The 23,794-nt window shown below is 45.3% G+C and overlaps 1 protein-coding gene across 1 annotated transcript in view; it reads left to right on the top strand.

Annotated features, from left to right (window-relative positions):
- The window catches only part of dgkb (diacylglycerol kinase, beta), a 1,409,408-nt gene that overhangs the window by 159,221 nt on the left and 1,226,393 nt on the right, over positions 1-23,794 (top strand). Inside the window, exon 4 of the mRNA XM_085988391.1 lies at positions 10,482-10,531. Within this exon, the coding sequence (XP_085844517.1) occupies positions 10,482-10,531 (50 nt within the window). The remainder of the gene's footprint in view (positions 1-10,481; positions 10,532-23,794) is intronic.

Raw genomic sequence — 23,794 nt, 5'->3', positions numbered from 1 at the left:
AAACAGAAGCCAGAAGCCAGGCTTGATCCTGGTCCTGCTTCACCTGAAAAAGAAGCAACTTACAAAAGTTTGCAACCAGCCCTTCTTAAGTCCTCCAATCTGAATAGACTAGTTGGAAGGAGTAAGGCCCGCTATCAGTTAGTGTTAGTGGCCGGAATTTTGCCGGTGTTCAGGGGGCGGTTTTGGAGGTGGGACATCCGGCAAAATCACAAAGATTGACAGTGGGTCAGAAAACCCGCTGTCAACCCACCTCCAATCAATCTTCCCAGGTGTCAGGACCCCGATTTGCGCATGGACCTGACACCTAGTAGCGGGAAGAAGATTATAGGTACTTAACTGCTTGTTAACAGGTAGTTAAGAGGCTTTTTGTAATTTTGACAGGACTACTGCGGGCTTCCCGGTGTCCAGACACCACGCCAGGTAAGTGTGGCGTGTTGTGAGTCTACTCTAATGTTTCTGCATTGATGACAGCTAAAGAAGTGGTGTGAATGATCCAATGCTGCACTGGTGAGTTTCAGAGGTAAGGAAATGTTGGGAAAATCATTTTTAATGTATTTAGGCTTTTCTGTAGGTGACAAGTTTTGAATTGTTTGTGTAGTCCCACCTCATTGGGAGAACTTCTCTAACCAGTGACAGGTCGTTTCTGTAGCCTCACCTGCAGTTGCCATCTGTTCTAGCCTAAGGAGGGAGTCACTGGGTGAAAGCCCACCTTTTGTACAGTGATTGTCAGTGTTTGCAGCACCTCAATGCTGTCAAACACTGAAAAATCACCTGTCAAAAAAGATTGTGCGTGGCCCCTTTAAGAAAACTGGCAGATGACGCGTCATCAACTGACATCATCTGACACCGGCTTCCTCTTAATTGGGCGGCAAGCCTGCAGGGCGGGCTTAACAAGGCAAATTGACGCAAAATAGCGTCTGTGCATCGGACATCATTGGTGGCGGGACTGGAACCCAGATGGCAACTGTCCCGCCCCCAAGCCGCACTGTGAGGTAAGATCGCGGTCACTATGTTTGGGCCTCCCAAAATATGGCGCTGGGCATCAAGATACCACGCGTGCCTCATTACTGTGGGGTTAGTTTACTTGTTGCTGCTTTACGTCCAAGTCTGCCTCCCCTTGGGGAACCCTTAGAAATCCCTGGACAATTCAGAAGGAGCAGAGACCCAGTGTAACAGGTCCTGCTCCTTTTTCCTCTGCTTTGCAGTTTGGAAATAAGAATTCCCTGGATGGAAAACAAAGAAAAATCGGCCCTTTGCTGTCAGTCTGCCTTAAAAGAAGGGAAAGATGTTGCATTTATCCAGATATTAGAAGGTAGCCAGTTTTCTTATGGAACAAAGACAGCGGCCTGGAATTTGTGGTTCCGATGACAGCATGCTCACAGCGTACATCGTTGTAAACCCTTGGAAAGGCCCCGCAAGTTCTGGGTTTCCGCAAGCGCTGTGCAGGCGCAAAAACCCGAAACTTGTGATCTGTCAAGGTTCGCCCTGACAGATTTACCGAACCGAAGGAAAACTCACTTTCGCGGGTGCAGAGTCGGGCTATTTGCCCAACTACTGCCCAGCAAATGCACACAAAGCCTTTACGACTGGCAAAAGGGCCTGATTTCACCAGTGTAAGGGTTAATATAAATCTTAAATTAAAAATTAAAAAATAAAAATTTATGCACAAACACTTAAAATTAGTTTATGCAAATTTTGGCCTGGATTAAAATGTTTAACATTATTTTTCAAAAATTAAATTTTTATTGTATTTACTTTATTGAAGGGACTTTTAATTAAATTTGAAAATGAGATCATTTATTTTTATTGCAGTTGTCTAAATTACTTAATTATTTGGGGATTCCGATTATGCTTATGGAGTTTCTGTTCGTAAATGGAATCCCATAACCATATTAGGAATCCTCCTTTCTGATTGGAAGACCTGGCCCATGTGATCCCAGGGACACTTCCAAACTGCCTGCGTCCCTGGGTTCTGTGGGCCTTTACACAGGCGTATGCCAGCAGGCCCAGAACCCGAAGTCTCCGCAGCCTGGGAGCCTGAAGGTAAGTGCGTATATTTTTAGTGGCTCGGAGGCATATCCCGGAGGTACACCTCCGACCGCAAATTCTGGACCTTTTTTTAAAATTCATTCATGAGATGTGGACATCACTGGCAGGGCCAGCATTTATTGCCCATCCCAAATTGCCCTTGAGAAGGTGGTGGTGAGCCGCCACCTTGGACCACTGCAGTCGGTGTGGTGAAGGTACTCCCACAGAAAAACAATGTTCAGAATAGAGCCCAGGAAGTGGCGCTAACTTTTGAGATGTTGGAAGTTTAGCGCCAGGCACTAATCAATCTCGCTGCCCACTAAATTCAGTCTCAGCGCTCAAAGGATGCAGGGGAGCGCTAAATCAAACGCTAATGGTGTAGGTGAGTGGCGTTAGGCTCCAAGCGATAACGATTATGAAGTGTTGAGTAATCGAAGCGAGCATTGGCGCAGGTGCCTTCCAGCCATTAAAGGGGAGGGTCTCTGGTGTCTGCACACCAACCCCCAATAATTCGAGGAGTGCAGAACGGCGATACGCTGGGAGATGAAATGCAAATTCCTTTGACGACCCGCAACACTCCAGGAACTAAGCAGCCTTTATTTGGCTGCAGATACATCCTGCGCTCTCTGCCACTCATAACTGACCTTTGGAACAGAAGTTCCTTGACAGGTGGGGCCCATCCCTTTAAGTAGTGTCCCGCCCGCCGCCAGCTGGCTGGTTCACGCCTCCGCTCCCTGGCGTTGTCGGCGCGAGGCAGTAAGGCGGGGGGCGATACTGAAGTTTGCAGATCGGGCGCCTAGAGAGTGTTGCACTAACTGTTAATGCCGGTGCTACGGGGCCGGTGAATTTGCCGTGTGGTGCGGGATTCGCCCCACTACGTGCTACTGCCTGAGCGCCCCATTTGCAACCCCACCAGGTGCTAACTGAGGATGCTAACATGCCAAATTTTTCCGCCTTGGTGTCTGTGCTGAAAGTTCATCGCAGTACATTATGCTAATCATGCAGTTTCCAATTGTCAGCCTGTTCTTATTAAAAAGGCTGGAGTGCATGATTGTTGTATATAGATTGTCACATACACAGAATTAACCTATGATCACAATAACGTTTGCGGAAAGCTTCATGATAGTGCATTTCTTAATTCAATTAGACAGCGGGGGGGGGAAATTGAGTCGCGTCCCCGCGGCCGAAATTCATTGGTAGCACCCCAAGAAGGAAGCGGGGTGCTACTGGAAGTGCCCCGCCTCCCTCTTGGGGCGCTGCGAGTGAATGTCGTGGCGCTACTGCAGGCCTTCTTAAAGGGGAGGGGTCTTGCGCAGCACGACTTGGGGCTCAGCTGGGCCACCAGGATCAAAGTGCCAGCAAAAGAGCCCAGTGCTCAAGAGAAGTGCCGGGTTCACGCAGCGCAGCCGGCATTCCGCGGGGGGCGCTGCAGAGGAGGCCGGGGACGGCAGAGGGGGCAGGTGCTAGCAGGCGGCCAACAACAAAAATGGCCACCTGGCACCTTCCCTTTAATTAGCGCCACCCCGGCCGGATGTAGGCCCCCCTGACCCCGTCGAACATAGCATCAGGCGGTAAGTCAGGGGTCGCGACTGAAGATCGCGGCCGTGCGCAAGCGGGGAGCTGCGCACGGCAATGACGTAATTGCCGGCGGTGCATCGCTAACGGTTACTGCTGCTGCTAACCTCCCGCTGAATTTTGCGGGAGGCGTTGACGGCGCCGCGCCTGGGTGCTAGTTGCTTTGTGCCCCATTAGCGGCCTAACAGGAGGCGCAAACAACCGAATTTTTAGGCCCAGTTGCCCAATGTATGCATGTTCTTTTCTAAATGGCTGAGGTACAACATGGTGAACAAATCTCGTTAATTAGGGCAGACTGATAATTTTCCACATCTCAGTTCTTCCTCCCAAAGAATAGAGTTAAGGAAAATGATCTAAAGTGCTCGAAATTAACTTTTTTAATAGATCATTGTTATTTGATTATTTTAATTTTACTTAGAGTTAAGTAAAAGCTGTTTTTATAATTGAGTGGCAGAGTCATGGGTCTATTTTAGCTTTGATTGTTCGAGAGCAGCAATGCAGTGTTATAGATGCTTTTTATGAATCTCTGGCTTGGGTTGAAAAGCAGTTTTAGAACTCTGTGAGCCTCATGTAATAATGTAATATTCATTCCATACTAAAGCCCAAGAATTGAGACCAACAGGCATAAGATCCTATTTCTTTCTAATGTTAGACATGCACACTGAAGTTGGAGAGTGCAGGGCTCGAGAGATAGATCGTATCATTTTCTGGCACGGTAATGTGCTGGGAATGAATGCAGGAACAGACTCATTTCTATGGCTGCCCCAATTCTCAAGACAGCCATTGGATAATTAAATAAAATGGTCCCCTCAGCGCAAAGATCAGGAAAAGGGATGGAGAATTGGATTTTAGAATGTCTGCCCCATTAATTTCTGTGATTTCTGGGGAATTCCAATTAGAATTGTCGGCCAGTTGGAAGGCATGTAAATGAAGTGGGAGGAGGTGTCCCCTACTTCCTGATATTCTCTGGATTAATCACTTGCTGGGCACCCTAGGGCTGGGCACCTGAAGAACTTGATGCTGTGGCTTGATCCTGGGCCCCCAGTAACTGAAGGGCCAGTGGGCTGAAAACCTTGGGTAGGGCATTATTTTACATTTCAAGGATCCCACCGAGAGGTCTGCAGCTATGTGCCTTTCCTGCCTTGCCCGGGGACAGGCCCACGCCGAGGGATACCCTGGGCCATGTAAATGGCTCAGGACAGGAAATCCTGGTGCTGGATAGGAATAGTATAATTCGGATGTACTTCCTGTCTTGTGATGGCACCAAAAATCCACCCCAAATTGCACAAACAAGTTTTCAAATTGACTTTTGGCCTTAGGAACTGCCAGATATTTGGGGAAGGCTCCAATTATATCTGGGTATGATTTTGGGTGAGATTTTCCTGGAGCATTTTACACAGAAACAGCAGCTATGCAGTTTCATTACTTTTGTGAACACCATTTTAATGTACTTTCACAAAAAGAAAGTGATCTTTTCCATTAATATTGTGGCCCCAAAAAGAACTGTGAGGAAAAGCAGAGGGAGAGCTTCTCCTGCTGGAGATTTACTGCTACAGCTCAAGTACTCTCCACCACAACCAGCAGTCGTCAATGGTTGGAGGTTAGTCCGAATGATTCCGAATTGTGTCAGCAGATATCAATTTCGCTTCACTTATATATTCAATATATTTAATATATTCAGTATTATATTTCTGAAATACAAATTAGATGTTTACGTGGAAACCTGTTTGTGTTCTGAAAAGCAAATAGGAAACTTAGTCTACAAAAGGTATATGTAAGCATGGCTTTTTGAATAGGAAGCATTAGTCAAAGTGTTATATTTGGATTTTATTTCTAATTTTGCCTTCTTTCCCCTCTTCTGAAATCAGAAAAGTTATGTCGGGTCTGGTTCCATGGGGGCTGGCAACTTTCTAGTACCTCACACAAACAGCCCTTCTTCATATGCGAGCTGGCTATTTAATACCGGGGGCCATTATGGGAACATAGGAACAGGAGTAGGCCATTCAGCCCCTCGAATCTGTTCCACCATTCAATGAGATCATGGCTGATCTGTACCTCCACTCATTTAATACCCTTGGCTAGCAAAAAAATCTGTCGATCTCAGACTTAAAATTATTAATTGAGCTAGTATCTACTGCTTATTGTGGGAGAGAGTTCCACACTTCTGCCACCCTTTGTGTGAAGAAGTGTTTCCTAACTGCTCTCCTGAATGGCCTTGCTCTGATTTTAAGTTTATGACCCCTTATACTAGACTCCCCGAACAGCCGGAAAAAAAAATCTCTCTCTCTACCTTACAAATTCCTTCCAAAATTCTAAAAGCCGCAATCAAATCGCCCCATAAATGGCATAGTGGTTAGCACTGTTGCCTCACAGCGCCAGGGACCCGGGTTCAAATCTGGCCTCGGGCGACTGTCTGTGTGGAGTTTGCACATTCTCCCTGTGTCTGCGTGGGTTTCCTCCGGGTGCTCCGGTTTCCTCCCACAGTCCAAAGATGTGCAGGTTAGGTTGATTTGGCTATGATAAATTGACCCTTAGTGTTAGGGGATTAAATACGTGGGGTTACGGGGATAGGGTGGGATATGTGTCGGTGCAGGCTCGATGGGCCGAAATGGCCTCTATCTGCACTGTGGGGATTCTGTGATGTGATTCTGTGAATCCAGGGAATAAAAAGTAGTTTGTGTAATCTCTCATAATTGAACCCTTGGAGCCCTGATAACATTCTGGTGAATCTGCGCTGTACTCCTTCCAAGGCCAGTATATCCTTACTAAGGTGCGGTGCCCAGAACTGTACACAGCACTCCAGAGCTTTGTATAGCTTTAGCTCAATCCTGTCCTCATCCACCAGCATTTCCAGCAGGCATTCAATTTTCATGTGTTTTTTTTAGCCTCACATATAGATATTATATTACAGCAGGCCATTTGGTTCAACCAGTCCATTTCATGTTTAGAACGAATTGCTTGCTCGGAGAGCAATCACATTTACCCACCGTTTCCATATTTATTCTACCTCTCTTCCTTCAGCTACCAATCTGATCTAATCTTGAATGTTGACATAGTTTCTGCCTCAAACATTAACTCTGGAAATGAATTCCACAGCCTCACAACTCTCTGTGTGAAGGTTTTCCTGCCCTCTGTTCTAAATCTGATACATTTAATCATGCATCTAATTTTAAACACTTCTCTCGTATTGCCCAGTAATCTACCTTGTTCTACCAAAAGAAGACCCAATTTTTCCAGTCTTTCCTCGTATTTGTATTTCCTCATACCAGGCAGCATCCAAGTCAATCTGTGTTGTACTAAAGCCTCAATATCCCAACTATACTGTAGAGCCAAATACTGCACACCGTACTCCAAGGTCTTAGTAAGGTTTTATATAGCCTCATCATTACCTTTTGGCAAAAAGTCAGCTTGAATGTAAAGCAGGAACTCACACTGATAATTTTACAAATATTAGTGAACAAACACCTTGATTTCATTATTTTCTGATGGCCCTGATTTTATGGGGCCTATGACCGTGAGAGCGTATGCGGTCGTAAGTGTCCTGTATGCGCAAAAACCCGGAACTTGCAAACTGTCAAGTTCAGCTTGACAGATCATCCGCATGCACAGGAATGGACATTCGCTGGCGGAGTGTTGGGCTATTTGCCCAACTACTGCTCAGTGAATGCCCACAAAATTCCTGGTAAATACAGGAGTAGGGCCTTCTTTTACCAGCGTAAGGGTTTAAATAAATATTAAAATATTTTTTAAAAATCTTTAAAATTAGTTTAGGTTAATTTTGGCCCCTTTAAAAATGTTTAAATGTATTTTTTCAAAAATGTAATGTTTTGTTTTAAATGTTTAATTAAATTGTATTTTAATTAATTTTAAACATGTGGTGATTTATTTTTATTTAGGTTCTGTGTGAAAGTGTATTTTATGCCATTCCTATTATGCTTATGGGGATTCCGTACATAAATGGAATTTCCATAAGCATGATGGGAATCCCCCTTTTTGATTGGTTGGGCCAGCCCACGTGATCCCAGGGATGCTTGCGAACCGCATGCACCCCAGGGATAAGTGGGCCTTTACGCAGGCGTACATCTGCAGGCCCAGGACTGCAAGAGTCTGAAGATACAGAGGCACCAGATAAATGCGTACTTTTCTTGCGGATCAGAGACATTTGCCCGCGGGAAGCCTCCGACCACAATTTCAGGTCCATTATCTCTGTTCACCTGATGATATATTTGTTAACTAGCTTTCTGCACTGATTACAATATTGGTAATTGGTTGTGCATGTGCTCTTAAAATGTTGAGTAAGTGATAAACTTGGTTATTGTTCACATATTGTGTTCTGTTACTGATGGGTCAGTCTGACAACCACAACCAATTGATTATTATGGTCCTTGTCATTAAAATGAACGTTGTGTGTCGGCTTTCAATAAAAATGTGTTACTGCTGCCAGTTTTTTGACAGTGCTCAGAATGCTGCATTGTTTTCTATTTTTATGCAGCCACCTGTCAGGTGTTGTTTGGAACTTGATTGAGAGAACATGCAACAATGATTAATAGCTATTTGAGGAAAATGGTTGCCCTGTTTGTTTATGTATTGTTTTATCAGATATGCTAAGAAGGTAAGGGGCCCTTCAACTTGATCTAATGTATTTTCTGAAGGTAATAATAAATCAAATGCAATCCATGCACAAATTCAAAAGCATTAGTTTCATTACAATCCTGACAGCCCTCTTTATTACCTTGCACTGTAATCTGAAATTGTCCAAATTACTTCCCTCTACTTATTAAACACAATTATATTTCTGCACTAACTTTTATTTCTGTAGTAACTTTTAATGTATGTTTCTTAAACCAAACAATTTCTTTGTGAAAAGATAATAAAAATACAAGGAATTAACCAGTAAATATGATTTGCATCTTACTTTTCTATTTAAAGGCAGCTATTAATTTCACAGCCTCTCTGCAAATTGCACATCTGTTGTTAATTGTGCAATATCTGATGTTTGTGTGGTTGTGACTTCAATAGGAAAATAAAACTTTGTTTTAAAAAAACACTGTATTAATTGGGTGATAATGAATGAAACGCCTATGTATATATCAGGATTGAAATTTAAGTATATACACACATCGGGGCATACTATTAACCATAAAATTCTACAATAATTATTTGAAATATACTTCAAAGTAAATTTTAAAAAATACACATTTTATAAATGTAATTCAGAAGCTTCCATCAAAAATATAAGGGAAAAGTAATCCAGTGAAATCCTATTAATATGAAATAAATGCTTATTAGAAATGGTGTCTTTTCCTGATTTCTGAGAGTATAAAAACCTATATTTAGCGAGGTTCAGTTGATTGCTTAGAATAAGAATATTATGAATGTCATAGCATGGAATAAGATGAAATCGCACATGAGCTCATTTCACTACTCACAGTTTCTCTTTTCATGGACTAGCATTAAAAATTATTATTCATAGAATTACATAGAATTTACAGCATGGAAACAGGCCATTCAGCTGCACCACACAAGCCTCCTCCCTCTCTATTTACTTAAACTCACCCTAGCAACATATCATTTTATTCTTTTCTCCCTCATGTACTTATCTAACTTCCCCTTAAATGCCTCAACCACTCCATGTGGTAGCGAGTTCCACATTCTCACCTTTCTCTGAGTAAAAATTTTTCCCCTGAATTCCCTATTGGATTTATTAGTACCTATCTTGTATTTATGTCCTAATTTTGGACACCCCCACAAATGGAAACATCTTCTCTACGTCTACTCTATTGAACCCCTTCAAAATTTTAAAACTTCAATCAATTTACCTCTGAGTCTTCCCTTTTCTAGAGAAAAGAGCCCCAGCCGGTTCAGTTTTTCCTCAAAGTTGTAACTTCTATTTGAATTGAGAGTGTTACCTTTTCATGGATGGAAACCAGCAATAACATTTTTGAATGGAATTTACAGCACAGAAACAGGCCATTGGGCCCAACTGGTCTATCCCAGGGCTTCTGCCCCACCCGAGCCTCCTCTCACCTTACTTCATCTCACCATATCCTTCTATTCCTTTCTCCCTCATGCGTTTATCTAGCTTCCCCTTAAATGCATCCATGCTATTCGCTTCAACTACTCCTTGTGATAGAAAGTTCCACATTCTAATCACTCTCTGGGTAAAGAAGCTTCTCCTGAATTCCTTATTGGATTCATTAGTGACTATCTTATATCTTTTTTCCCATCCTTTGTTGCTGTAACTCAATCTCCGGTTATGAAAAGGTGCTGGGATCAGCGTAAGCAAGTCTATCTCAAATTTAAGCCCAGAGTTATGATGTTCTTCTTTCTCTAATTCCCACCTCCCCTCGCCACCACCCCGAGACACTGCAATCCCTAGTGCAAGAACTTGGGTAGAAACAATGGAAAAAGTATGTGATAAAGTTGCTCAGCAGAGTAACTAACCAAGCAGTAAACCAGGTCACATTGAACAGGAATGTTTTGAATCTTTGAAATAAAGAACGGAGAAAGTCATGATTTCCCTCCGGAATTAATCACACACATTCATAAATCCCCATTCCTCGATCTAACCAGGTCTCTGCATATCTCACAAAGACAGCCAACCCCCAGGCCCGTCTTATTCTGATATGTGAAGCTGTTTTATATCAGAACCGTTGCGTTCAGTGTGGAAATTATTACAAGATTTGTTTACCATACAGCTTATTGAGACTAACTTCTGTTAAATACAGCCCAGGAAGAAAACTTTCATGGAGGGGAGAAATCGTATGAAACCTGGGATAAGTTATATGTGTGTCCTTTCTGATAGGGTTTGTTGATAACACTATGTTAGGAATGCTTTGCAGAGATGAATTACTTCTTTTTATTTTCCCTTTTTTTAGTCATGTTCCGTCTTTATGACACTGATGGAAATGGGTCGCTCGATAGCTCGGTAAGATGACTGGAGACCTGGTGATCAATAAAGTTTTATTCATTTTATTTTGCTGTAGATAGTAATTGAAGTCTGCTTACCTGTTTCCATTTCTGTGTGACAAAAACATTTGTTAGTGATTCATATGAAGTTTTTCTTTGCTAAAAACAAAATGTTTTGTTTCACCACTGTTTATGTATTGCCACATTAAACCTGTAATGCATTGAATTAGAGCAGGTGTGCCATCACTTTGAGTTCTGAGCTTCATTTGTTATTAAGTGGTCAGGGGGACACAATGGGTTAAAACTGTGCATTCACCTGTGGATTCAAGCTCCTGTCTGAAGTTCTCAACACTGCTATCAATAGGGACTCAGCCCAATTACTAATGGGAATGAATGACTAATTGGCTGATTGGTGTTGGAAATGGGCATTGGTGTAATGGGAGTGCTTTACTGACGTTTGAGACAGTAGAGCGAACCTTACTGTGCTCCTGGTTGAACTTTACCTGAGCTTAGGTTCTTGTTGGTGATATCAGGCACCTGACATCCTTTACAATATCTAAGAGTTAATACAGAGAGGCCCAGGACAAAAGTGAAAAAAGTTAACTCTCTTCTCCCAATTTATTTCTAGATTTGTTTAAATTTAATTGATTTCCACTATTTGTTTCTAAGCAGCAGAAAAATAGTAACAACTCTCTTAAGTAAGCAATGCATAACTTGAGGTTAAAGTGAAACCAAACTTTTGTTTTCATAATTTCTCCCTAATCAAGGACTTCAAATGGTAATAGTGGCAATGCATTGGACAGCAGATACCAATAGCTCAAAAAGCTACATATCTGCCAGTAATGAAAAGGTACATATCAGTTAGTAACAACAGTCCATCACACAGTCAGCCGTTATACATACTTTTTGCTGTAGCTTCTTTTCAATATGTACATTTTATCATACTGCTATATAAGTAATATTGATTCAGTGGTGGTTATCTAGCATCTTCCCCTTTACACAGACAGCCTATTCTGTTACGTGTATGACAGCTAGCAACTGGTTTTCCATATTTAGACATAAAACTTTTAGACAGGCTAGGTATCCTCATTACTAGCAGATCTTCTAATCTAAAATACTTTAATAAACAGAGAAAAGTAGCTGTAAATATATGTATAAATTTAATATTTTTCAAAAATTTCAGATAAAGAATTCAGATTTTAAAAAATATGAATTTAAATACAAGTAAAGACTGCCAAGCAAATATTTTCCCACTTCCTTCATTTCAAGGTTGTATATGTGTAAAACAATAAAGAGTTGGCAGTTGACAATCTAGTATTTTGGTTGAACAGTTCTGGTGATATCCTAATTGGACAGCAAGAATAGAGCTCTTCACGTACATAGTAGAAGACCAAGAGAGTTGTCTTTGGCCCTCCATTCACCGTGACATTTCTGCAGCTACTGATCTGCTCAACTACACTCTCACCACCACCTTTGATGCCCTAGTCCCTATCAAAGCAATTAGCCTCTCTCACCCTGGCAGTTTCCCCTGGTACAGCCCTCATCTTCAATCCCTTAAGTCCAAGGGACGCAGACTTCAACAGATATGGTGGACAATTGGTTTAGCCATTTACCGTCAGATCTGGTTGGACCACATAAACCATTATCGGGTCCTGCTCTCATCTGCCAACACTGCTCACTATTCCAGGATCATCCTGGAATGCAAAGATAACCTTGGCTTCTATTCTCTACAGCTAGCCATCTTCTTAAACTCCTCTCCTGTCTCCTCCACCCTCACCTCCGATAACAAGTGTGAGGAGCTCATGAACTTCTCTGTCTCTAAGATTGAGACCATCCGTTCAGCTGCCTCTGCCACTTCCCTTCCTTCCCCTAGCCCACCGGGCCAAACTTCCTCTAAGGTTCACCCCTGCCCTAGTCCTGAACTCGCATCTTTCTCCAGTTTCTCTCTGATCTCCCCTCATGACCTCTCCGCAGCCATCTTGTCCATGAGACCCACTTCCTGCTCCCTCAACCCTATTCCACCAAACTCCTGACCACCCAACTTCCTTTTCTGCCTCCCATGTTAGCTGACATTGTTAACGGTTCTCTCTCTCTTCAGGTACTGTCCCCCTCTCCCTCAAATCTGCCGGCATCACCCCTCTCCTCAAAAAAACAACCCTTGACCCCTCCATCCTTGTAAACTACTGCCCCATCTCCAACATCCCTTGAACGTGTTGTCGCCTCCCAAGTCTGTGCTCATCTTTCCCGCAACTCCATGTTTGAATTCCTCCAATCAGATTTCCGCCCCTACCACAGTACCGAAACGGCTCTTATCAAAGTCACAAATTACATCCTTTGTGACTATGACAAAGGTAAATTCCCCTCCCTCGTCTTTCTTGACCTCTCTGCAGCCTTTGACACAGTTGATCACTCCATCCTTCTCCAATGCCTCTCCACCGTCGTCCAGCTGGGTGGGACGGCATTCGCCTGGTTCCATCCTTAACTATAATTGTAGCCAAAGAATTACCTGCAATGGCTTTTCTTCCTGCTCCAACATTGTTACCTCTGGTGTCCCCCAAGGATCTATCCTTGGCCCTCCCCTATTTCTCATCTACACGTTGCCCCTTGGTGACATCACCTGAAAACACAGCGTCAGTTTCCACATGTACGCTGACAACGCCCAGCTCTACCTCACCACCACTTCTCTCAACCCCTTCACGGTCTCTAAATTGTCAGACTGCTTGTCTGTTATCCAGTTCTTGATGAGCAGGAATTTTTTCCAATTAAATATTGGGAAGACTAAAGTCATTGTTTTTGGTCCCTGCCATAAACTCCATTCCTTAGCCACTAACTCCATCCCTCTCCCTAATATCTGTCTGAGGCTGAACCACACTGTTCGCAACCTTGGTGTCATATTTGACCCTGAAATGAGCTTCCGACCACCTATCCACGGCATAACTAAGACCGCCTATTTCCACCTCCGTAACATCGCCTCTCTCTGCCCCGGCTCAGCTCATCCGCTGCTGAAACTCTCATCCATGCCTTTGTTACCTCTAGGCTTGTGTATTCCAATGCACTCCTAGCCGGCCTCCCTCATTCTACCCTATCTCAACTTGAGGTCATCCAAAACTCGGCTGCCCATGTCCTAACTTGCACCAAGTCCCGTTCACCCATCACCCCTGTGCTTGCTGACTTACATTGGCTCCTGGTTAATCAATGCTTCAATTTAAAAATTTTGTCTTATAACACTCCTGGGACGTTTTACTATGTTAAAGGCGCTTTATAAATACAAGTTGTTGTTGTGTCTTTCAGATGAGATATTAAATCAAGGCCCCACCTGCTTGTTCAGGTGGACGTAAAAGATCCCATGCCACTATGTAAAGAAGAGCAGGTAGTTCTCCCAGTGTCCTGGCCAGCACTACAAAAACAGTTTAACTGGTCATCCCTCACATTTGCTGTTGATGTGTGTTAACATTCAACTGTTAGACAACCTCCTACCGTCAATGGTTCACAACAAACTGTTGAAAACCATGCTCCTTTATACATCATATATATTTTGCCTACATCAAAGATACTTTTCTCAAACAAGTCTTCCTGACTTAACTTCCTTGAATCCTTTGAATAGTCATTTTATTAACTGTTATCTTTCTATACTATAGTTAATGGAGTCTTGTGCCTATGTTTAGTGCACTAGCCACTAAAATTATAACTTAATCATTCGTGCTTGATGTCTTCCCAGTCACATTTCCTTACACAAGCACTTCTCATAGATAATAAAAAAAGACTTGCATTTATATAGCAGCTTTCACGACCCCCCGGATGTCACAAAGCACTTTACAGCCAATGAAGTACTTAGAGTCATAGAATCATACGGGCTGATTTTGTTAATGGGGGCGCGTTGGAGGTAGGACTGCTGCTTGGCGGGTCGATGTCCCATCTCCATCGATTTGTGGCCAAGCCATGCTATTTTCCCTTGATTGACCTTGTTAAGTCTGCCCAGCAGGCTTAGCAGGCCAATTAAGGGAAAGCCGGTTGCAGAGAACGTCAACGTATGACGTTTCATCTGTCAGACAGATGAATTGTCATCGTTTGACAGCTCTGTGAAGCTGTCAAACAGTGACATTCTCATAGTTTGATGAGATCTTGAATTCAAGACCTCATCAAACTTCTTTCTTTTACAGAAATGAGATGGTTGTTGCATCTGAGAATGCAACGGCCATCTCTCATCCGCAACACGGAGGTCCGAGACTCTCCGCATAGACACCGGCTAAAGCCTGCAGGAAGAAACAAAAGTAAGTACACTTTTACTAACACTTTGCACTTACCTCAGATCCTCGCCTCTCCACTCTTGCACCCATCACTTACCTCAGATACTCACCTCTCCACACTTGCACCCATCACTTACCTCAGATACTCACCTCTACACTCTTGCACCCATCACTTACCTCAGATACTCACCTCTACACTCTTGCACCCATCACTTACCTCAGATACTCACCTCTACACTCTCGCACCCATCACTTACCTCAGATACTCACCTCTACACTCTCGCACCCATCACTTACCTCAGATACTCACCTCTACACTCTCGCACCCATCACTTACCTCAGATACTCACCTCTACACTCTCGCACCCATCACTTACCTCAGATACTCACCTCTACACTCTCGCACCCATCACTTACCTCAGATGCTCACCTCTACACTCTCGCACCCATCACTTACCTCAGATGCTCACCTCTACACTCTTGCACCCATCACTTACCTCAGATACTCACCTCTACACTCTTGCACCCATCACTTACCTCAGATACTCACCTCTCCACTCTTGCACCCATCACTTACCTCAGACACTCACCTCTACACTCTTGCACCCATCACTTACCTCAGACACTCACCTCTACACTCTTGCACCCATCACTTACCTCAGATACTCACCTCTACACTCTTGCACCCATCACTTACCTCAGATACTCACCTCTACACTCTTGCACCCATCACTTACCTCAGATACTCACCTCTCCACTCTTGCACCCATCACTTACCTCAGATACTCACCTCTCCACTCTTGCACCCATCACTTACCTCAGATACTCACCTCTCCACTCTTGCACCCATCACTTACTTCAGACACTCACCTCTACACTCTTGCACCCATCACTTACCTCAGATACGCACCTCTACACTCTTGCACCCATCACTTACCTCAGATACTCACCTCTCCACTCTTGCACCCATCACTTACCTCAGATACTCACCTCTCCACTCTTGCACCCATCACTTACCTCAGATACTCACCTCTACACTCTTGCACCCATCACTTACCTCAGATACTCACCTCTACACTCTTGCACCCATCACTTACCTCAGACACTCACCTCTCCACTCTTGCACCCATCACTTACCTCAGACACTCACCTCTACACTCTTGCACCCATCACTTACCTCAGATACTCACTTCTCCACTCTTGCACCCATCACTTACCTCAGACACTCACCTCTCCACTCTTGCACCCATCACTTACCTCAGACACTCACCTCTCCACTCTTGCACCCATCACTTACCTCAGACACTCACCTCTCCACTCTCGCACCCATCACTTACCTCAGATACTCACCTCTACACTCTTGCACCCATCACTTACCTCAGATACTCACCTCTCCACTCTTGCACCCATCACTTACCTCAGATACTCACTTCTCCACTCTTGCACCCATCACTTACCTCAGATACTCACCTCTACACTCTTGCACCCATCACTTACCTCAGATACTCACCTCTACACACTTGCACCCATCACTTACCTTCACAGCACACTTTTGCACCCCCCCGACCCCTGCAGACCCAGTACTCGCCTCGCCTCGCTGGCGGGTTTTGAAGCCTTCGGGAAGCCCGCACGTGTGAGGGCAAAAAGGGGATAATCCTGGTTTCTGCCTGTTAACAGGCAGTTAATAGGCTTTAATCCCTTCCCGCCTCCAAGGAGACGGGACCCAGAGCAGGATGGCTACCGGCCTCCTGGCAAGATGGCATGGAGGTGGGTTTGGGCGTCCCCAAATTCTGCCATTTTCCCAGCAGTCTCACCTCCATACCCGCCCCCCCAGGGCTGGCAAAATCGCCCCCATAGAGTCATAGGGCTGGATTTTCATTCAGGTTCGGGTTGGTGTCGTGTAATCCGCATTTCGTGTTATCCACATGAATCTAAATGGATGAGGGAGATTGATGCAATTTTAACTTAATTGTCCAATTGATTTCCAACATGTGGGAACCCATGGCAAATGGGTTTCTCCTGACTGAAAGTTGCCTCCGATGACATCATCATTGCTGCTGCATTTAAGATCTACAGCAAGCCTTGCTTCTTCTGCAGACTGCCAAGCTTTTTGACTGTGGAGTGAGAGGGACCTGGAGGCACCATGAGCAGCGGGAGACCCAAATCAACTCCTCATTTTGATGAGGTGGCCTTGCAGGCTTTAGTTGATGGGGCTGCAGCCAACAGGGAGGTGCTCTTCCCTTCTACAGGGCAGTGTGGATGCAGGTGGCTAAGGAGGTCAACTCCTTGGGATTCACCCGCAGAACTTGGATTCAGTGCCGCAAGAGATTTCATGACCTTCTCTGCACTGGAAAAGCGAGTATGATTTTCCCATCACCCTCAATCTGATCCCCATTGCCTTTCCTCACCAGCACTCAGCTTCAGCAATCTCTTCCTCCACATCCCACTTGACACTGACATCCATGCACCCTTACCCATTCCCTTTCTCTCTAAGGTCACATTCATATAACTATTCGACTATGCAGCCCTCACACTCCCTATCACTCTGATGCTTTGAACACAACTGACAACACACAGGGAGGGCCCTTGGTCTTGCCACCTCACTCCATCTTTGTCTCCTTCTAAGTATTGAAGCTATGGAATCTCTACACTCACTCCTTCATTCTCACTTTGTTGCAGCAGTGTGCAGATGTCACTCACTACCTCTCGCGAAAGTCAGAGCCGCCTTTGGCATTGCTGCTCAGACATGTTGAGGTAGCTGACCCTGTGTCTGTAGACCCTGTTTGGGGGGTATCTCCTGTGCCGATGGGCTTCCAAGCACTGGCCCCTTCTGGCCTGTGCATTTTCAGGTGTCTGAGCAGCAGCCTGGCGCTCCTGTTGCTGCTGCTGCTGTTGGTGCTGCTGTTGTTCCTGGTGCTGCTGGTGCCGCGGCTGGTGCTCGAGCTCATCTAATGCCCAGAAGGGAAGGAAATAAATGGCTCCCATGCTTCTGGTATACGCCTCAGTTGAGAAAGCGCTCAGTGAGGGTGGCGAGAGCGGTTTCCCAGGAGGTCACACTGGAGATGGGTGTCAGGCTCCAAACTTCCACAGCTATGTTTATGCCTTCTAAAAGTTCCCCCAGACCTGAGACTACAAAGTCCTGCCGCCTGCAAATGATGGCTGATCAAATTTCCTCTTTAATGGTTGCCCTGCAGCTGATAGTCAGCAATCCAATAGTGCTCCCGCCAGGTTTCACCATCGTGTTTCCCACCAGGCGTGTTTCACGTGGGAAAAGGGTTAATTTCGCAAGGGCCTCTCAAAATAGGATTATAGAGGCTATTCAGTGCTTGTTAAGGGCCTTAATGACCTATCCTGCCTGTTGGAGACGGGACGGAGTCGGGACCATTAGACACGACTGAGTTAAAGTTGCTCGGAGTCAGGAACCAGGCGGGGGGGGTGGTCCCGACCGCCAGTTTTCGCAATTTTAACCCCCTGCACGTCTCCAATCATGCCTCCACGGCCCAATGAAAATCCTGGCCATAGAGTCATAACGGCACAGAAGGAGGCCATTCGGCCCATCGAGTCCATGCCGGCTCTCTGCAGAGCAACCAGTCAGTCCCATTCCCCTGCTCTATCCCTGTAGCCCTGCAAGTTTATTTCCCTCAAGTGCCTATCCAGTCTCCCCTTGAAAACATCCATCACTTCCGTCAGCAGCGAGTTCTAGGCCCTCACCACTCGCTGCGTAAAAAAGTTTTTCCTCACATCCCCCCTGTATCTCTTGCCCAAAACCTTAAATCTGTGTCCCCTAGTCCTTGTACCATCAACTAGTGGGAACAGCCTTTCCCCGTCTAGCCTATCCAAACCTGTTATAATCTTGTACACCTCTATCAAATCACCCCTCAACCTCCTTTGCTCTAATGAAAACAAATCTAGCTTCTTCAACCTGTCCTTGTAGCTAAGATCCCCCATCCCCGGAACTGTAAAGTCTGTGGGTTGTACGGTTAATAACGACACAGACTTCAGGAGTAACAAACAAACAGGTCTTTACTATTTGAAGGTCAGGGCGAATCTGCCCCAGCAATCCTGCCACAACACTTATATACTGGTGTGGTCACTATCGGTATTACAGTATACAGAAGCCAAACAAATAGTGCCACACCTAAAGTAGTTCTCTTAAAGGTGAACGGTTACATTCAATAGTTCCCTTAAAGATAGACGGGTACATACACTACAATCCTCCCTTTTTAGCTTATTACTTACAGAGTCCCCGTTAAACATACATATCTTCAACTTCCTATAAAACAAATTACAGATATAATCTCGGTGGAGTCAATGTCATATAAAACAATTTACAGATATAATCTCGGTGGGAACAGTTCACAGGTTCAGTCTCTGCGGAAACAGTTCATAGATTCAGTCTCTGATCTTGACTCATTCCGAACAACATCTCTTTGGTGTAGCCGGTTCACATGGCTAGCGTGACTTCTCCATAGCCTTTTTCTTGACGTAACAGCTTGAACTTTCGTCCTGTTGAACCAGCAGTGCGGACTTTTACAACCAACTGGCTGTCTTGATATTTTCCAGTTTTCCAACTAATTTAGTTCCTTTCGTAGTGTCCCGCCTGAGATGGTAGAAGTGCTAATATTTTAGACAGTTATTATCTTCTGCTTCTTCTTTTTCTTTTCTGCCTTTTTGACACTCTCGGAGCTCCTTTCTCGGCTGCCAGCTGTAGCGCCACCAACTCTCTATGTTCCTTAGACCTTAAGTGCTTCATCCGGATTTCAGCACTTTGGGAGTTTTCATCACAAACTGAGCAGACCAGATCCTCGTAATATTCAGTGTCACTCAACAGGTCATGGTAATATTCGGGGTCGTCCTGAGTTAGGCCAGTGAGAGGCCCTTCTACTTCCTTCTTATCCATCTGGACGTTAGCCGACGGTGGTTCCTTCCCTAACCATCTTTCTTGAAAAGACTTCTTCAAACATTCATATTCATTCCGCTCTTCCGGGGATGTCTGCCATTCCTTCACTACTGGCCTCATTTGTGAGTTCAATACCTTCCCTTCCATCGGGGATTTCGTTGTCAGGCTATTTAATCCTTCTACTGGAGTATCTGTTTCCACTCCCTTCTGTTCCCCTTGACGCAATTCAGCGTACTTTTGGCATCCTTGTAAAAGCTGTGTTGCCACCTCAGCTATCTCCGTGACTTTTGGAAGCTCCGAATTCTTTCCCTTTGAACCCTGAAACTCGTGTTCCCATTTTGGAGTCTTGCCCCTCAGCGTGTGTAAGAGTTGGCTGGCCGTTAACTCTTCTACGGGGACACTGTGGATTAGAGTCTTCTCCATTTCATCCACCTTTCCCTCCAATGTTTTCACCTTCCTTTCCTCCGGTACTTTGGTTTTAAGCGCTCGAAGAAGTTGCGCCTTGATGTTCTCTAACTCCTGTTCAGGGGCCATTCCTACAGTCTCTGTGATCCTTCCAGTTGCCTTTCCTTCCACTGCCCGGATTCCTAGTTGAATATGTTCTTCAAGTTGTTGAACCTCGGCCATTGCCGCCTCATATTTGTCCTGGGTTGCCTTCAATAATTTAATGAGTTCTTGGACATCTTGAATTTCATGTTCTGCTATGTCTTCCACCTCTAATTTTTCATCGATGGATGGAATCTCTACCGATGAGTCTGTCTTGGCCTGGAGCTCATCAAACATTTCCTGCAGCCTTTGTAATTCTCGCTCATGTTCAACTTTTAGCTGTTCAGATGCTTTCACTAAAACTAGCTTTTCGGAGGTTGCCGAGTTAACCCCTTCCAGGATTGTAGTCTGGGCCTGTTCATACTGTTCTTTCAACTTGTTACACTCTGCTTGCAACGAGTCGTAGAGATGAACTGGGATAAAATCCTGGCTTCCTGAAGATTCCTCTTCCTTTGGTTCGTTCTGTAAATATTCTAGTTCCTGAACAGCATCAGGGGAATGTGATTGGTATTTGGCCACGATGGCTCTATGGTCGCTCTCTGCTTGAGCTAGCTGTCTCTGTTGTCTTTCCAGGTTCTCCCATTCGGTGTCCCAGAACTTTTCCATATTTTTCATCTCTTGTACGAGACGGTCACTCAACTGTTCTAATTGTTGTCGTACTTTGACATAAGTTTGAGTCCGAACTTGGTGTTCTTCCGTCGTGGATGAATCCTTTGCTTGAACAGGCTCAGAATTCTCTGTCAACCTGGAGTTCTGCTCTGCAGCTTTATTCTTCTTGGTAACATAAGTCCTTCTGCATGTCTTCATTTCCTTCCCCATCGTCGGCAAGTCCCTTTTAGCCTTGTCTTCCATATTTGAATTGGTCTTATCGTCATCCATTTCAGAATCTGAGCTGATAGCTTGCACCGAGTCCTCCCTCATTATGGCTTTTAGGTAGTGCCATTCCATATCTATTTTCTTAATCCACTCCCGTCCTAGAAGTGGTGGTCCTCCTTCAGGTAATACGTACAAGTTCATTCTTGGGTGTTCTTTACCCCTATCTCTCACCTTGACTCTTATTTTCCCCATGGGGTATACGTTATGCCCCGTGTATGTCTGTAATACGAACTTGGTATTTCTTAAAGGTATGTGAGAGAATAGCCGGTGGTAGTCCCTTCGGTTGATGACTGATAGAGCTGATCCAGTGTCCAGCTCCATCCTTACTTGGACTCCAGCTATTTTTAGTATGACCCAGATGGTTTGTAGATCCGTTTCTTTACCCACATTGTGGATTCTCAGACTACCCAGCTCCTGGTTGTTTGGGTCTGAGTCTGAATTCTGTTCGTCTGAACTCTTCTCAGCCACCTTGTGTACCTTGTTGTACTTTTCTTGTGGTGGCTTCCTTTGATTGTTGGTCTTCTTCCCTGACCGGCATACCTTCGCAATGTGACCCAGTTTGCCACATTTCCTACACTCTTGGTTCTCAAACCAGCATTGATTCTGGTCATGCGTTGTCTTCCCACAACGGTAGCATTTTGTTGTGCTTGAAGTAATTTGGTCCACCCCGAGTGCCGCCGCCTTTAGTTGCATTTCCGCCGTTCCTTTCGCTGCGGCTTTGTGCGATGCAGCTATAAGGACAGCCCTGTCCAGTGTGAGGTCGTTCTCTTCCAGTAGTCGCTTCTGCGTCCCTTCTTTGGACAATCCGCATACGAACTTGTCCCGCAGTGCTTCTGTCAGATTCCCTCCGAACTGGCAGTATTTCGCTAGCCTACGCAGTTCGACCAAGTACTCCGCATTGCTTTCGTCTTTCTTCTGCGTTCTTGCGTAGAATTTGAATCGTTCAGCCAGCATCAGCGGTGTGGGGTTCAAATGGTCCTTCAGCACAGCCACAATCTCTTCGAAGGTCTGATCCGCTGGTTTATTTGGTGCTATTAGATGCTTCAAGAGCCCGTATGTTTTTGCCCCCATCGAGTTTAGCAATGTTATCGCCTTGTCGTCTTCCTCTATTTTGTTGGCTTCGCAATAGATCTCTATGCGTTCCACGTACGTGGCCCAGTCTTCTATTTCAGAATTAAAGTCGTTAATATTCCCTCGCTTAGGCATCTTTCTTCCCTTGGGAGCAGCACCAGTATTTCTTTAAGTATTCTTATTTATTTGTTTATTTCTAAGATGGTGGTTTTCCCGCGAAATCGGTGGTTTCCCGCTCTTTCCTTCTCTCCCCGCCCACTTCAATGGCGGTATGTCAGTTAAGATGGCGGTTTTCCCGCGTTTCTTCCTGGTGGAAGGGGTACGCTTTCCCCACAGCGGACAGGTTCAGCCGCTGGGCTGGCTCTCGCACCGCTCCCCTTACTCGGCTCTGTCGCTCTCTCACCCGCACGTTCGGTTCTACCGGCCCTGGGTACCCCGTTGGTGGAGAACAGTTCAGCCGCTGGACTGGCTCTCGCACAGTCTCTCTCCCCTTGCTCGGCTCTGTCTCTCCCTCTCCCGCACGTTCGGTTCTACCGGCTCTGGGTACCCCGTTGGTGGAGAACAGCTCAGCCGCTGGACTGGCTCTCGCGCAGCCTCTCTCCCCTTGCTCGGCTTTGTCTCTCTCTCCCACCCGCACGGTTCCTGTTCGCCTCCCAGCCCTCTCGCAGATCGGTGTTTCCCTCCCCGGCTGCAGCTGGGTTTCTCTTCCCGCGCCTACTCCCAGTCTCAGCGCTTCGTGGCTGCGGTCGCTGCCCGGCTTTTCCCGACGATCGAGGTCCGACTGTCTCACGACGCCATTGGACCCGACTTTCTGACCGGCTCCATTCCCCCTCGACCGTGGTCGAGTGCACAGCCCTTATCCTCCGGATATTCTCTACACCTTCCCCTACTCACAGTCTCCGCGGCCGCCTTGTTTCCAGCTGATCGGCTCACTCCACACCGTGGTAGAAGGGTAGTCAGTGCCTGTTGCAGATGGAAGCTTTTATTGCTGAAGTCTTCCTCCTTCCTCCTGCTGCAGCCTCGTGTTTTCTTTCAGCAGCATGACGAGGGCGGTTGCCTCTCTTCGACGCTCTTCGTTGCTTTGGTAGTCTTGCCGCAGGGTACGATCGGACTCGTCGCCACTGTAAAGTCTGTGGGTTGTACAGTTAATAACGACACAGACTTCAGGAGTAACAAACAAACAGGTCTTTACTATTCGAAGGTCAGGGCGAATCTGCCCCAGCAATCCTGCCACAACACTTATATACTGGTGTGGTCACTATCGGTATTACAGTATACAGAAGCCAAACAAATAGTGCCACACCTAAAGTAGTTCTCTTAAAGGTGAACGGTTACATTCAATAGTTCCCTTAAAGGTAGACGGGTACATACACTACAGGAACCATTCTGGTAAATCTCCTCTGCACCCTCTCAATGGCCTTCACATCCTTCCTAAAGTGTGGTGACCAGAACTGGACGCAATACTCTTTGGAGTGTAGTCACTGTTGTAATGTAGAAAATAATACTCAGACATCAAAAGCAGAAGACAAGCCATGCGTTCTCCTGTGGCACACCGAAGATATCTTGTTTATGTTGGAAAGCCTGTTGTTCCAAGATACAAGGAAGTTTGATTATTAACCCTTAACTCCCCAAGGTGGCCAAC

The sequence above is a fragment of the Somniosus microcephalus genome, chromosome 5, assembly GCF_052327205.1.
Source record: "Somniosus microcephalus isolate GS21.2 chromosome 5, FLI_Smic_1.0, whole genome shotgun sequence".
NCBI classification, from domain to species: Eukaryota; Metazoa; Chordata; class Chondrichthyes; order Squaliformes; family Somniosidae; genus Somniosus; species Somniosus microcephalus.
The sequence above is the reverse complement of the archived record's forward strand: the minus strand, read 5'-3'. Positions and strand labels throughout refer to the sequence as shown.